Source organism: Stegodyphus dumicola, chromosome 1 (assembly GCF_044657685.1).
Source record: "Stegodyphus dumicola isolate Sdum_Otavi_A_Nest chromosome 1, ASM4465768v1".
In the NCBI taxonomy this organism is placed as follows: Eukaryota; Metazoa; Arthropoda; class Arachnida; order Araneae; family Eresidae; genus Stegodyphus; species Stegodyphus dumicola.
Window position 1 is genome coordinate 67540046 of NC_140768.1, and position 17401 is coordinate 67557446.

Sequence of the window (17401 nt, forward strand, 5' to 3'; positions counted from 1 at the left end):
CAACAAATACCTATTTTAATAAAAACTTCTTAATTATAAAAATTAAGTATTCTAACCACAAGCCCATTTATAATGAAACCACTCATATAAGGTAACAAGAACATAAAAAGTAACTTCATGATTGTATCCCATTTTTATTTCTCCTTTCTTCTTACATTTTTTAAAGTCAATGAAAAATATGATGCCAAATAAATATACATAAAGCCATATTTTATGTCAAGTGGTTAAATTACATAACAATATGCATGTGTAATTTCATTAAGAAAGGGAATGATTATTAAAAGTATAACCTTCAAGCCTTAAACGTGCAAACATTTTTACATAAGAATCAGCATTTATATGTATTTGTCAAGCACAGATGTTTTAAAAAAATTCAATTTGATTACAGAAAAGGTTCAATATTTATCTCCAAGGCAGAACAAGGTAAATTCAAATCAAAGTTAGTCACAGACTCAGGATGTAAGACACCAAGTGTGCCAATTGTTTTACCATATACAATGATTTCAGCACAGCGTCCAGGGAAAAACATAGGGTTATCATATGCTTTAATAATATATCCAGCATCACAATTCTTTTCATTTAAATTTGGAACATCGAGAAGTTGCATGATTCTATCTAAAACGCCATGTATGATTTCAAAACCAGGTCGTTTATTGTAGTAAACTGCAGCTAGTCTTCGTTCATTTCGTGCTCGAACATCCATGCTAGGATCTTTCACTACTACATCCGATATCTCAAAAAGTTTCATAGGTAATGGCATTTTTTTATTTGCATTGATGGTTTTTAGAAGACCAGGAAGTAACGAAGTCCTCACTACCTGGAATTCAAGAGTTTTAGGATTGGAAATGTGAACAGCTTTTAATAATTCTTCAGTATTTCTGAGCTTGGTGGAGATGTCATCCCTGGAGCATAATGTAAAAGTAAGTGCTTCAGTAAAGCCAGCTTGTGCTAGTTCAAGTGCTAGTTGATCTGAAAGTTTATTTAATGGAAGCTGTGAAGCAATCGTAACAGTCTGAGGAATAGTTTTTGTTATGTTATTGTAACCATATGCAATAGCAACATCTTCCATAATATCACGTGCATGCATTATATCATGTCTCGTAGGAGGGATTTCAACTTTAACTACAGAAGATCCACTTTCTGAGACAACTTCTGATTTTAAGCACATTTTCGTTAATAACTTAGCAATACTTTCTGGTGTTTCATTTATTCCAATTTTTTTATTTATAGATTCTGCTGATAATACTTCTGTCCTATATTTTAATTCAGGATAAATCACAATATTGTCACTGGGATCAACAACTTCCACTGGTTCAGTAACAAATGGTTCTTCACAATATTCACTAAACATGCAGACAATAGTATCAAGAACAACTTTGGCTTTATGCAGATCTACTGAAGTGATTTCAATAAAGATATTTTTTGTGTTAAGAGTGATTTTGGAATGTTCACCATTTATTATTGGTGGCATAGAAAGAACTACACCATTCTGGTCATATATAACAGGATAAACAGGTTTATCTTTTATAATATGAAGATACTGTTTCAAATGCACATCATTTGCATAGATATCCATTAATTCTTCTGCTGTATATTCTTTATCTTTATTTAAGGGGCAAAATTTGATATCTTTAGGTGCTTTAGCAGTGAAAATGAAAGGCCCATTTATGGTGTCAAGATCATGTGTTCCTATAGCAGCAAGTGTTCTTCTGCGGCATATATTTTGGTGTAATTTATCCTGCAAATCAATGAAACTATCGTAACTACTCTGAGTAAATGTGATGCCTCGTAATACAGCAGCAACTGCAAAAGGCCTAACTTCTGCAGTTGCAGCATCAATTATCAACTTCTGTTTTTCTTGAGGAGATGATAAAATGTATCGTGGTATATCTATTTTATTTTGAAAAATTAGCAAAGATCTACAAACACCTTCTAGACATAGCAAATCATAACGATTTGCAGGAATATCAATTTTGAATACACTGACTTCTAGATCTTTTGTAGGATCAGGTTTTTCAAGTACTACTTCATCAAGTTCTAAACCAAATTCAAAACATAAATCACTGAACTCTTGTTCAGTATACTTCCTCCCTAAAGCATTAAACAGCAACTCTTCTTTAATACCAATGGTGGGCATCTTGAGATCTTTACTAGAGATGGACAGTTGTTCCTATTTGAATAAATTCAAAGAATGATCTAGAAGTTTAAAAAAAAAATTAAAAATTAAAAATCATACAATTACAACATCGATACAGTTTTTATTTTATCAAGATCAAAAATTAATAAATTAGCAATAATTTCTTTTGTACTTAAAACTACAATGGGCTATAGAAAACATTTAATCTAAGATTAATTTACTTTTTTCTCATAAATAAATGGAATAAGGTGCTAAAAAGTTGCTTTAAAATGGTATATCAAGGTAAAATACTAAATATTAGTATACTGAGTCATATATCTTTACACGAAGCATTAGTTGCCAAATATACACAAGTGCCAGTGTGGTAACCTGTTTGTGACACATCATGAACAAATGTGCAATAACATCACTGCAAGTAAGATGAGAAAGTAATCATCCATCCATGAATTTTCTCTCCTAGATTTTGACTTGCTTAAAGTGGGGCAACTATAAGATATGAATGCGAGTTAACTACAAATACAACATTAATGATTTTAAAAATGGACGGTGGTGCAACAAATATCAGTGCATTACTGGCCGCCATCATCTAGACTCCTACCTCAACAAATTTAATATGGCAGCAAACACAAAAAGACAAATATTTTTGGCAATGGAAAATTAAATCGGCAATTTTATGCACCTTGTGTAATCAGAAATTAATCTCATAAAATCTATTTTATATTTATTCTTAATTTAATAGAACTGTCATTCTTTTCATGCAACAGTTTTTATCAATGGCAGAAAGATATACACAGGTAGGTGTAATGAGTAATATTCAAAATAAAACTTCATTTGGTTTGTTTAAATTGAATGAAAGCACAAATTAAAATTTTTAAAAAATTAAAGATTTTTACTGATAATCCAATTACTAAAAAAAAAAAAAAAAACTTTTAACTTAAAAAATAAAAAATTTAGGTTTCTTTTTAAGAAGTTTGAAAACTAGTCATAATGCATATACAGTCAAAAGTCATTAATCCGGACTGGTCGGGACTTTGGTGATTCCGGATTATAGAACATCAGTTTAAATCTGGAAAGACGGCATGCAGAAATTATAAAATTAAAAATATGAAACCGTAATTTATGAAATAAAGAACAATTATGATCTAAAGGGTATCAAAATTTACAAAAAAAAAAAGCTTAATATTTATTTGTTTACTTTATTAAACATTTCTTTCAATGTAAGTTGTTTAAGTTGCTTCGTTTTTTATGTGATAATACATTCTCTTTAATTCTATAAACAGACATAATTCCTTGTTCAGTTACAAAGTTCCGCTGTTCAAGTCCTGTAATTAGCTGTGTCGAGAATACCGACTAATTTGTCAATCGAAATTTTTTCGTTTTCAATAACCTCTGTCACTTTCTTTGCTATCAAAAGCGAATTATAATGACGAGGAATTTGATTTAAATCATATCAAAGACGGAGTACATCGAGATGAAATACTACATTTAGTAAGGAATTATAAGCCAAATAAAATAAAAACATCTGCCCTGAAGATAAGGATAGTGCTGACAGATCAAGTTCCAATTTATTTCGCACTGCAGTGTTAAAGATAAACAAAGGATATGCCTTTATCCATTTTTTGCAGCAATTCCACTTTTTGTTTAATGGACTTCGAAACATACTTTCGCTTTGTAGATCCTTTACATATTAGTAAATATATATCAGAAATTCTATTTGACAAAATCGAAAGTTTAAGCTTACTTTTATAAAATTGCTCTAACAGTCTGCAAAAAAAAAAAAAAAAAAAAAGCCGGATCCAATTCGAAGATTACGGATTACGGAACAACGCAATCTGCAACATTAACTGAATTACATTATTTTAGCTTATACCATACGTTATACATTAAACGCGCATTCGTAAACGTATTGCGCACGCACACACGCATATTTGCTGCCGTAAAGGTCTTACGCACATGCGTCAAAGCGACGCATGTGCAGAAAGTTTGTAGCTTTGAGGTCCAGATTATAGATCATTCCGGATAATGGGTGTCTGAATTAACGACTTTTGACTGTATTTTAATTTTTTAACCACATATTGCTGTTACAATTACTATGCTGTCATAAGATACAGATATGGTAAACCTAAAATGTTAACTTCTGGTACAGTGGGATACTAATATTCTACAAGACATTAACAGTTGTTTAACCTTCTGAGTGGCATGACTGGCTGCATCCAGTCATGAAATTTCTTTGTCACTTGCACATATTAGCTTGTAATTTATGATATTTTGCTTTCTTTAATAATGTAATTTCATCTTAATGAATGTAAGCTTGTGAAAATAGAAAGACTTGTGTTTAAACAGCATTTAATAGCTAAATTTGCATAATTACTTCTTTTAGTTTCTGTTTTCACAAGCTTACATTCATTAAGATGAAATTACATTATTAAAGAAAGTAAGAAAGCAAACATCGTAAATTACAAGCTAATATGTACAAGTGACAACAAAATTTCATTTCAACGAATAGTAATGTAATTTCATCTCTTTAATAATAATGTCATTTCTTTAATAATGTAATTTCATCTGAATGAATGTAAGCTTGTGAAAACAGAAACTAAAAGAATTATGCAAATTTAGCTATTAGATGCTATTTAAACACAAGTCTTCATGAGAAGTCAAAAAGCCTGTGTTGCTCAGTGTTAAATAATGGTCTTCAGAAAACTTCACTTAACATCTGTTAACAAAAGTTAAGATCACTTCCTAAATTCCAAAAACATACCTGAATTTTGTCAGAAGTCAGATATAATTATACAAAGATGCTTTAAAAATGTATAAAAGTAAAACTGAAAAAAATTATTCTCAAAAATGCTAATTTTAGAAAAATAATATAAAAAATGTAGATCTCTTCTTAAGATATAAGAAGTTTGAGAACTAATAATAATGCTTATACAGTACAAAGTCTTTAATCCGGACTCATCGGGACTTCGGCGATTCAGGATTAGGGTTTTTCTGGATTATAGATCATCAATTTAAATCTGGTGAGATGGCATGCAGAAATTACAGTTGAACAGCAGTTAAAAACACAGAGTGAAAAATTAAGAACTTAAAACAATTAAACAAACAATTAGAAAAATTACAAAAAACACTTTGCAAATTAATTTATAATATTTACAATAAAATAGTATTTTTTACTTTACAATTAATCATTACTTTATAATTTATTATTATTTTCTACAATTTCACACTAGCAGGCAAGGCATCTTCAAAACTGTGAATAAACTGCTTCCTGCATAGTGCATCTGGTGGTGAGTTAATGAAGTGAAAGTTATTTTAACACATTCTTTACTGAACAGTCTTCGTGATAGCTTATGGGATTATTGCATTATTTGCTACGATTTTTGCATTCACGCGTGTATTACATACAGTGATAAAATAACTTAAAATTGTGGCTATTCTTTGTATTTTATGTTAATGAAACAGTTCATTTTTTTAAAAACTTTTATAGAACATTTTTAAATAAGATACCTACTAACTAGCCACACTCACAATGTTTGAAAATTGTTCTCTATAGAGAAATAAGTAAATGGTGATAGACTCAAAATTTTAGATGTGAATGCTTAGAAAAATTGAAATTAAACATTTGGTTAAAAGAAATACAGTAATGAAAAAGGTGCATCTTACTAAAATTTGTCGTGAAATGAAATTAAAGATTGATAATAAATCAATGTTACTAGCATGTAAAAACATACTAGAATACTTAATTAAACTAGAAACTGAAACTAATGGCAAAACAGGCAATAAACAGAGCTAATGAAAACTGCTATATATAGGAAAACTAAATAAAAATTGGTAAATGTAGTCCTACAAGGAACTTGCCATAAAGGATACAAAGAATGTTTGAAAAAAAAAATGAAAGAACAAAAAATAGATGTGGAGAGAACTGAACAGAATGAGAATTCTGATTACAGTTAAATAAAAGATACTTTATTTATAATAAAAGATTCTTTATTAAGTTGTATCTTATTTTTATTGTTATACTGTATAATGAAAACTAGTTTCCCCCCTCTTGGGTTTATTTAAATTGCAATTTATTTATTTATTTATTTATTTTAATTTACGAATGAGAGTCCTGATTTAATGCATATAACAATACTGTTATAGTCTAAATTGAGTATCTTGACAGTTCTGATAATTCATTTGATGTAATATATATGATATATTAATCATTTGATCATTGGTACTTTTTGGTGATAAGAAGAAATGCAAAGCAACCTTGGAGGTTTTAGTTTAGCCCTGAAATTTCAAAGTTCCTCAAAATGTCATGAATAAGTGGTATTTTCTTTATTTTAATTAAAAAATTCTCTCTCATTTTGTACCTTGATTCCTTTTCTTCCAATATACATCCAAACTGAAATCAAATACAATAAAAGCTAGCAGAAATTTTCATTTGTAATGAATATAGAAGGCAGCCTTCTATGTGGAATTTTCCGGCCATAACGCTGAGAGGGTTAAAGAATAACAAACACAATATTTCAGCAGAGTGCACAAAAGGTACATTTGGACACTAAAAAATAACTATTGCAGAGAGAAATTTTAAAAAAGGTATTACTGATTGCAATTATCTTATGAAGAAAATGTATCAAAGCATGCATTATACATCCGGACAAAAACACTGCTTCCTTAGGAAATACCATCTTCCTTTTCCTCCAAGATAAACCTTACGGTTGTTATTTATTTTCTGTCTACAAGAAACCTTAACAGAAAAGCCAAATGACCAACAAATCATGCATGGCATATCAAACAAATCAACTAAATTATTAGAATATTCAAACTGCGTTAAAAGTGTACTGAAATGCTGAGATACAATTGGGAAATTCTGTTCTATATAAGATGAGTTAGCTGCAATGAATGATTGTAAAATAATTATAAACTCTTGTTTTTTAACATACATTTCAGAAGAACATTTCAATTTAATACCACTGATTCTTACTATGTTTTAGCAGCGAACTTCACCATACCAAATTTGAATACTCTTCTATTAGCCGGGCATAAATGTCGCCAATTGTGAACCAAATGCGAGCCAAGTCACCAAGCGAAGCGAATGACAAAACAGTTAACAGAATAAAAGTCGAAAATTTTAAACTATAAACAAATATCTATTAATAGTAAGCAAAACAAGTTTAACTATAAACTAATATTAATGAATTGTAAACAAAACAGTTTTACCCAAAAAGAATGCTCATAATTATTGGTTTTTCCAGAATATGGTGATGTCCCTGAGAATTTGCATCGTCTCCACATAAATTCAGCAAGGTACAACTCTAAATGATGGTGAGAAGTTCCCTGATGTTTTTTATTTCTCCATTTCATACTGACCCAAAGGTTGTTTGATTTTTTTTTTAGTGTTTACACCAGTGTTGGGATCAACAAAATTGTACCTGTTATTGACTTTGAAATGCTGTAGATCAGCTTCTTCCAATTTAGTTGTGCAGTAGCCCTTTCAGGAATCAAAATAGATGATTGGCCCTTCTTTGATGTGATTTGTTATCACATCTAACAGTACTGGTAAAGAATGGTTTGGAACTTTAACCAGAAAGAATTCGTCCGTTTCCTGGCAAATGCCACCAAATATACACTGTTGTGGAAGAATTTGACCAACATTGTTCTTTCATTTTGTAAATAAGCTCTCGTGTATCTCAACTATTTTTTCAGGACCACCGATTTTTTTTCCTCATGTTCTGCTGTTTTATGATTTATATCCAGTTGTTTTTTACACAATTTGACTCATATCATCTCTTCGCTCCAACCGTAAATAAATCTCAAAGATGTTAGAAAACTCAATCTGGGCAATTCACATCACATACCATTGCAAATTCTCTTCTTCATGAGGCATGTTGAAAGATTGCACCACCAACGTATTCTCTGTCACAAAAAGACAGTTTCATTTCATGATTCTGATCGCATGTTGCATTCTTTGACAATATACCTTTCCCTTGAAAAAAAGAGACTGCATCTTCAGTTCTAGGTAAATCCCAACTTTTCACCATTTTTTAAAACAAAAATTAAGATGGAAGAAAAAAAGAAAAATGTGCTTTGTTTTGAATGGATTCAGAGAATAGAGCACATGGCCCCAAATGAACATTGCCCTTATAGTTGTAAGAAATTAGGCAGAATTCTACATTATTTGTCGATTTTTCGCTTGCACCCGGCTAATGGAAAAGTACCCAAATTTGAATATGTCAAGTTTTAGAAGTGAAATGTTGTAAATTTTTCCAATGCAAAAGCACATTTTTGTAAAGAACTATTTCAGAATATAACTCTGTAACTTCTAATTTTATAATAGCTACTCTATCATCTAACCCTATTAAAAGTGTTTCCTTAACATTACAGCAGTCAAGCAAAAGATAATGCATCTGATCCTGTTTTTGCTATTTATGAAAGCTACCTGCCACCCAATCAGTGTCATACTGATATTTGCTCTTGAGATCCACTTCAGGAAAATTATCAGACTCTTAATATTTAATTTCATTCATATCCAGCATGCAAAAATTATATTAGTAGACAGTAAAATTAGTGTTACTGAGTCAGATGAAGACTTTGGAAAAAGGAGGGGCATTATGTCATGTTTAAAACAGTCAAGCTAGATTGCATTCATAGATATACACCTTGCCAAACATAGAGCTGTCCATAATTCAGGAAGGGTCATTAGTGATGTGGTCCCACATCTTTCTCCAAAATATCTCAAAGGTCCTTGGTAGGATTTAAGTCAAGGCTTCTAGGTAACCAATTCATGACAAAGAAGTCAGAGGAATGCTTAGAGTCACATTAGCCAACCGGGACCTGTGAGAGGTGCAGTTATCTTCCTGGAATATTTACTCCATTTCTGTGTGAATGGCACGCCAAAATAAATGGATGGAGATGACTGCCCAGCTACTCTGTATACCATGTCACTGAAGATGGTATAAGTACCAAGGGATCCCAAACACGGCCAAGAGAAAACACTTCAGGCCATGACTGAGTTTCCATGGCCTTGTACAGTTCCAACCTGGCATGTAGGATCCATGGCTTAATGAACCTGACGCCATACTCTCACTTCCTATCGCTGTTAAGTAGTCGGAATCGAGGCTCACCGTTCCCTGCTACTCGTTTCCAGCCCTCCAGAGTCCATGCTCCATGTTTTCTTACCCAGGCAAGACATGCAGTTTGATGGCATGCAATCAGCAATGGTACTCTCATGGATCTACGTCTCTTGAAGCACATATGGTGAAGCGAGCATTGCATGGTCCGTTTCTTGATGTTATACGATTGTCATCCTGATTCAGCTCAATGGTAATTTGAGCTAATGTTTGGCTTCAACGGCTACACACCATATGGCTGAGCAGTCTCACACCATGCTCATTCAAGGCTAATTGCCCTTTGCAGTTTGCCTGATCACTTGATCTCCCCTCCACTGTATGTGGATTCTCAGCATACTCTTGACACTGTTGACCTTGAAAATCCAAGCACTTTGACTAATTTCTGAAACTGAATAATATCTGCATTGAGTGCCTTCTATCTGTCTGTGATTGAAGGTGTCTAAATCGGAAGTTTTAACCATACTGGCAAACGAAACGATTAATTAACAACAACCATAATACTAGCTATATATATATGCAGTTATATTCTCTTACTTTATTTTCCAATGCTGTAAACAGGGAAGCAAGTTTTTCCTGAATATCCGTACACTAGTGAAAAGTCATACATTTATTGCCAACTTTCAGAACTGGAAAAAAACACTTGTTTGATTATTTCTACAAATTTGACTGATAATCTCAATCCTTTTTCCGAAAATTTCACTTTGCTCAACAATAAATAAAGCGAACAGCTATTGCAAAGGAGATACAGCTATCTTCACACCAGTTTCTGACCCATATTCTATCATTTTGTTTGCAATTTTTGACTTTGTATTTCCACAAAATTCTCTTGCTTCAGTATTATACCTTCATTAAATGTGAATTTTCATCTTTTCTATCATAGGTCAAAAGACCATATTTCTGAAGAAATCCAATACTTTCTTCCTAATCAGCTTGTAAATTCCAGTTCCAATATGATTGATTATGATCCCCCTTCCCCCCAAAAAAACACTAGAAAGGATGGATACTGATCAGCAAAATGACAAATATAAAGTATAAAAAAACCATGTGAACTCAAACTTGTATATGGCATGCACATGTGGTGGACAGCCTACTGATATGTATATACTAAAAAATTTGCTAAAAATTCAGCAACTTGATTGAATGTAGAAAATGGGCTATAGATAATCAGAAAGTATCAAAAATATGACAAAATTATTCACCATGCACTATCGGTATCCCAAAGAACATTTGATACAGTGCTGTTGTAAAATTAAAGGAACCAGATTGATTGTAATGGTGATATAGCTTTGACATCCCATTATACAACTCTGCAATATCATAACTTTGCACAATGTATGTTGTGATTTCTATACCTGTACAGTTAAAAAAAAAAAAAAAAAAAAACTTGTTTCAGTGATAGGAAGTTAACATAGGTGAATGTAACTAGAATTCATACTTGAAGTCTAAAAATGATCTAACCTTCAGGAACAATCATTGTCTGCAGGTCTACGATAAGGTATATAACCGTAGATAAAAAGATTTCTACAAAACGAAGTAACAACAAAACATATATTTTACATATACTGAACATAAAAATTAAATACATTAATTAAAATTTACATAAAATTACATAAATTATATTCATACTGTAAAGGAAAATTATAGAATCTTATTGATGTCTTTTCAGATCTCTTTTACAATTAGGTGTTAGTAATTTGTTATAAATCTATATGGCTTTCATATAGTTGTCAATGATGCCAACATACTGTAATCACCAACCTACCTGGGTTTTCTCCCTCACTTGTGATATACCATAGTTTGACTCCTTTATCACAGCAAGCTGGGATAACTCAGATAATTTTATTAGGATCTGCAGGTGTTGATACATTGATAATTTTCATTCCTGTTTGTTGCAAAAAAATTCAGCCACTCAATTGAAATGCCCTACTTGTTACATCATGTTTATTTTAACAGAAGCACATAATGCTAATTTTAATAGCATGAACATGAAAATTTAACCCCTCTTTTCAAGTCATGTTAAAAAGATCTGTTATTTACAAAGATGATTTTCAGGTAAAGTGATATAAATAAATAAAAATATTGCGACTATTTTTAGGTAACACAGATTATGGACTACTCAAAACATAACTACACTAGAAATTTTAAAAGATCCAGGATAATTACTGTTTCTTCCCCTAAAATATTTCAATAATGATAAAATTGAGGAAAACACAGTGTGAATAAATAATAAAATGCATTCTGACCCTTAAATACCTACGTATTATTAATACAACAAATTCCACTGGTCTACAGATGACCAGTGGAAAGCAGGATAGCGCCATCTGTCGGCAGAAATAGTAACAAAAAAAATCAAGTTAATAGAACTATTAACTTCATTTTTTCCTGACCTCAAACAACTTTTTATCAATTTCTGCTTAGGAAATGTCCTCTTTGTAGCTACTAATACCAGAACTGTTAAAAGAATTTATAAGGTAACCCATATATTAGGGTAAGTATCTTGTAAACAGAATACATAAATACAAGAAAGAACTTCTTTGGTGTTTCGGCCACACTAGAAATGAGATCCTGTAAGCTGCACAACTCTACGGTTATCTCTTCGCATTATTAACAGATTGCTTACTATATATTCAGTTATCAGCTGTATTTAAAAAGCACACTACAAATTTCTGAAATTTTCTGTTAATCAATTTCTATAAAATTTTCAACGTCAAACAGAAATTATCAATGCATCCTTATGATGTTGAGCTGCTCAGTCATTGCTTACTTCAAGGGAGGAAAAGGTACTTTTCTGTTATTGAGACCAGTTTCAGAATTATATGTGTGAATGTACGTGTGAATTATATGTGCACATATACATACATACATATTCTCAATCCAGTCCTGATAACAGAAAAGTACTAGAAATGTCCTTATCTGTAAATTAACTGAAAAAATTTTTCTTCAAATGCTTTTGGATCTATTGAAGTTTCAGAGGAATTCATAACTCAGCATTTGTCTTTTGTAGAATTCTAATACATTTTAATATAGGTTTCATATATTAAATTTCTGCCAAAACTCGAGACTCAACCATAGCATTAGTCATTAGTCAAAAACTTTTCTACATGTTTTGAGAGTCAAAGGCAATTTTGAAAACTGTTACCAACACCAAAATGATGCATTTACTGCTCATTGCAATATTTCCAAATCCTACGTGTATCAGATACAGTACAAACTCTTCGGACGTCCATAATCCAGAATGATCTATAATCTGGACCTCAAAGCTCAAACTCAAAACAAGTCACATATAATCTGGACCTCAAAGCTACAAACTTTCTGTGCATGCGTTTACGCCTGCGCGTTTAATGTATAACGGATGGTATAAGCTAGGCTAAAATTATCTAATTATCTATTTCAGTTAATGTTGCAGATTGTGTTGTTCCTTAATCTTCTAACTGGATCCGGCTTATTATTTTTTGCAGACTGTTACAGCAATTTTATGAAAAGTAAGCTTGAACTTTCGATTATGTCAAAAAGAGTTTCCGATTCTGGAGCTGCCAAAGGATCTACAAAGCGAAAGTATGTTTCGATGTCCATCAAACAAAAAGTGGAATTGCTGCAAAAAATGGATAAAGGCATACAGAAAGTGACAGAGAGGTTAGTGTAAACGAAAAAATTTCGATTGACAAGTTAGTCGGTATTCTCAGCACAGCTAATTACAGGACTTAAACAGCAGAACTTTGTAATTGAACAAGAAATTATGTCTGTTCATAGAATTAAAGAGAAAGTATTAGCACATAAAATGAAGCAACTTAAACAACTTACATTGAAAGAAATGTTTAATAAAGTAAACAAATAAATATTAAACTTTTTTTTTGTAAATTTTGATACCCTTTAGATCATAATTGCTCTTTATTTCATAAATTACAGTTTCATATTTTTAATTTTATAATTTCTGCATGCCATCTTACCAGATTTAAATTGATGATCTATAATCCGGAATCGCCGAAGTCCCGACGAGTTCGGACTAAAGACTTTGTATTGTACTAGGAATTAACCAAAAATCAAGTTTTTGATTTATTATCACAGTAAAATTAGTATTTTTCTCGGTTTATCTTTACATTATGGTAACTTAACGATTTTTTGGCGAAAATTTGGCAACCAACTCTCCTACAGCAACCCTCTATTTTTTTTTCCCTGCCGCCATTTTGTCTTCACGAAGTAAACACATGTTTCTTTTCTTTTTATCTACTGAACACTTCTTCCAACAATCTACTAGCCGAATTACACTTATGCTAGAAATTTTATCAAACAAAACTGCTTAATCATGACAAATATTCACTGCAAAATTGGGAAAAAGTGCACAATACTATACTCCTTACGCGTTTTTCAAAATAACACATACACATAAACCATGTACACGCCGACTTATTTTTACTTTAAAAAACATCCCAGAATTGCACAAAAATGGCATTGCGCACACTCTTCACTATATCCATGTACACTGCTTTTTTCTCATAAATTAGAACAATTTCACAAAAATACACGACAATTTTCTCAATCTTTAAACCCGGTAAAAAGAACATATATGAAATTACCTGATCGCGAAAAAGTATTTACCCTTTACAAATATGAACATTTCCACATATAAAATAAATAAAATATCCAAAAACTTTTACCTCTAAATCATCTATTACATTATACACGTCACCAATGAATTCATACCGCAAGCATTACAAATACTTAGTATCAAATATTTAAATTATTTCCATACACGTTTATTTCAACTTATAGTATACCAAATTCCTACAAACATAAAATTCTCAAAATAACTATCATTTCATTAAAATATAATTAAATTCAAAAACACTACTTAAAATATAAATGAGCACATACATTAAATTAATAAAAATTACCTTACAATCCTAATTACTTTAAACTAAATCATTGCTAATAACAATTTTCCCAATAATACCAAATTCCTTTCCACCTTACATTTAGAACAAACAATGCATAAAAATAATATCCTCAAATAATTAAAAATACTAACTTACCTAATCTTCTTCAGAATCTTGATTACGTGGCGGATACACTTTTCTAATTCATTCAATAAAATTATTGAAAGATTTTTTGTGTGAATTTTTCCTCCATACTTCCTCCGCTAAATAAAAAGCAAACTTCTCTTTATCACAATGCCTAAATACCCATTTCGAATTTACTTTAGTTAGGGCCATGGGATCCAAAAATTAAACAACACTGTTTCACACAACACAGAATAAAGCTAAATACAAAATTTCCACATTTTTTCCCGATTTCCCCCCTTTTCTGATTTAAAGAACCGTAATTCGTCCATTAATATCACATGACATATCCCATGATCTCTCATTTCCCTCACGCAAAATAATGCGTAATCGGAACTGAGTACTGCTCACATTATTACCAAAGTCCCAGGTAGTAACCTTTATTGCCTCCAAAATGTCGCCAAACTACCAGTTACCATATTGTAAAGATCAACCTTTTTCTCTACCAAGCAATGCTTTAAAGATATTGAGAGCAACTTCACTATAAGCTCACGAGAACAACTTGCTATAAGCTGTTACTTTAGAATGGACACATAAAAAGTCTATTTGTCCCACTGACCTTGTCTCATAACAATGGTAACGACAGCTGCAGCAGATGGTCAAATCCCTTCATTATTGTTTCTTTCCTGCTTTATTTCCATTTGACATGTTTCACTTCATTAAAAGCTTATAACTGAAGGCTGATCTTATGCACTTTATTTTGGATTAGCATATTTTGCTTCATTGAAAAAGCACAAATAAAGGTTGTCTTCATAAACAGTCTCAGATGAGATAAAGTAAATAAGTGCTATGTGGTGATGATGACACGTTACAATCATAAATCAGGGAGAATCAAAAAAGGCTTGAAATGCCTATTTTAAAATAACAGACTTCAGTGCTCTTCAAAGATCAACACCCTACATAGCTAAAGTATGTAACGAACTCTTAAAGGCAAGTCCGCTCTAGTACAAAATACAACAATGTGTGGCAAATGAAAAAAAAAAGTCAAGGATCATGTTGTTATGCTGGTATAAAAATGAAAAACTTCTGTGGATAGTGTATGGAAGTTCACTCAATCTAGGAAGAGATGAAGAAAAATTCTGATAACAAAATAGTTCTTTCCGAGACAACATCATTAACACTACTTGCAATCCATAAGAATCAAGATTACCAATATGCACTCCAAATATATAATTTATATAAGATATATTATTTAATAATCAAAACTCCAGAATTTTCAAATAATTCTGAAAAAGGTCAAGAAATTGTCACCTCCAAGTTAATGTACATTATTAAAAAATTTTCGCAGCTAGTACTTTATATGAGATTATTCCATTATGTATTACATAAAATTAAATGCATCAAATTAATTCTCGCACGTCTCACATTGCGCAAATTAATTCTTTTCTAATTAAATATCCTCCAAAAAGACTTGTTTAATACTTTTTATCATCACACAGAAATATATTTAAGGATTACTTCTATGCTTCAAAATTAAATTAATCACAAAGAATTTGAATATAAATTAGTGATATATATTTTTAAATGTGCCGATGATGCAACAAATATGACATCAAAAACATATTTTCTACAAATTTCTAGTCAAAGCTAACATTTATACAAAATCTAATATCCAGAAATTAAAATCTGAAATAGAATTTATATAAATAAATTTCCTATTTACGCAAACAAAACATAAATCCTCAGAAAAGTACAATACCTATTTCAGTATATCCGGCAAAATACATGCAACGAGTCAGAAGCACAGTTATGTAGAAACTATCAGACAAAAGAGAACACATACCATTGGATATCAGTTTTATTGCGGCTTAATCACAGTAGGTGGCGCGATCAAATTGTTTTGTTCAATATATATGTTGTGTTTCAATATTTATGTTTTGTTAAAAAAGAAAAATTTTAAAATTAGGGTAGAGAAACAGCTTTCCTGCATCAAAAAAATCAAAGCAAAAACTTCTGCAGAAAAATTAGACACAGGCTTGCAAGCAGCGATGTTACTGCACCAATATCTCAGTGGCTTAGAACACAGCAGAAAATTTTGGACTTTGAGATTGTGGGTACAGATCTCGGTCCAGCTCACTTTCTATTTACATCCTATTTTTGTTACCATCTCTTCTTACACCATGTACTGTCTGTCTACGGTAAGAACAGCTCCCGTCACGGTGTCTGGCGAGTGGCGGTCGCTATAGCAACAGGGCTAGTATATTTCAAATATGGACGAACCAAGGGTTGCTTTATTGTTATTTTGTTTTTGGCGACTGTTGGCTTAAGGGAAGTTTATCATTCGTCTTCTCGGCTTCATTCCAGCTGCACGCATCTTTTCTTAAGCCTTATATTATTACTATTAGCTCTTTTTATTCTCGTTGTTATATCATTTGTGCTAGCATTTGCTCAAATTCGCTTCTATTTAGCTTGATTTTCGTAGTGCTTTGTTAATCGCCAATTTTTTAAAATGCCCTTCCAGTTTAAGAAAGGTCAACCTTTAAAGTCTCAGTCACGTCAAATCGTGTATAGTGTCGCAGAATTTTGCGCTTCTGAAGTTTTGGCGAACTCTTTAGTAGTTCCTCTTCCTTAAGTTTTGAAGAGCGAAGTATCAACAATGGGTGAAAATAAACTTCTGAATACACTTGGAAAGAAATGTAAAAGCCCTGCTAATCATAAATGTGAAATTTACGATTTTGACAAATGCGTTCTACGGCAGACAATACAAGACTTTTACATCAAAGAAAAGAAAGTGCCATCTGTGCGGAAATTACTGCCTGTCTTGAGGCAAAAATTAGACTTCCCGTGGCAAAAAGACTCTTTGTGCAAAGTTTTGTGTTCAATGAATTTTCGTTGAAATGCGTAGAAAAAAAAAAAAAATCTTATCGAAAGACCTCACATTGTATTTTGGAGGAACAATTATTTACGCGAAATGAGAAAACTCAGAGCAAGTGAACGAACGCCACATCGTTTACATCGATGAAACATGGATTGACAGCAATTTAACTTTTAAGAAATTTTGGCAACATGATACGGTTTTGAGCGCACTGCCAGTTTCCCTTAGCAAGCCCTCCATGGAGGCATCCCTCCTCTTAGGCCTGGAGGCTTTCCGT

At 31.7% G+C, this 17401-nt stretch overlaps 1 protein-coding gene across 2 annotated transcripts; it reads right to left on the reverse strand.

Annotated features, from left to right (window-relative positions):
* Positions 1-114: 114 nt before the first annotated feature.
* beta-PheRS (phenylalanine--tRNA ligase beta subunit) lies at positions 115-16164 on the reverse strand. 2 transcript variants are annotated; one of them, XM_035366129.2, is made up of 2 exons: positions 16009-16164; positions 115-2196 (listed from the first exon to the last, which is right to left on the reverse strand). In XM_035366129.2, exon 2 carries the CDS (start codon positions 2135-2137, stop codon positions 383-385), a length of 1755 nt encoding a protein of 584 aa, XP_035222020.2. In that variant the 5' UTR covers positions 2138-2196; positions 16009-16164; the 3' UTR covers positions 115-382. The 2 variants fall into 2 exon arrangements, with proteins under 2 accessions (XP_035222020.2, XP_035222021.2); XM_035366130.2 differs by lacking the exon at positions 16009-16164 and adding an exon at positions 11015-11120.
* Between the last annotated feature and the right edge of the window lie 1237 nt (positions 16165-17401).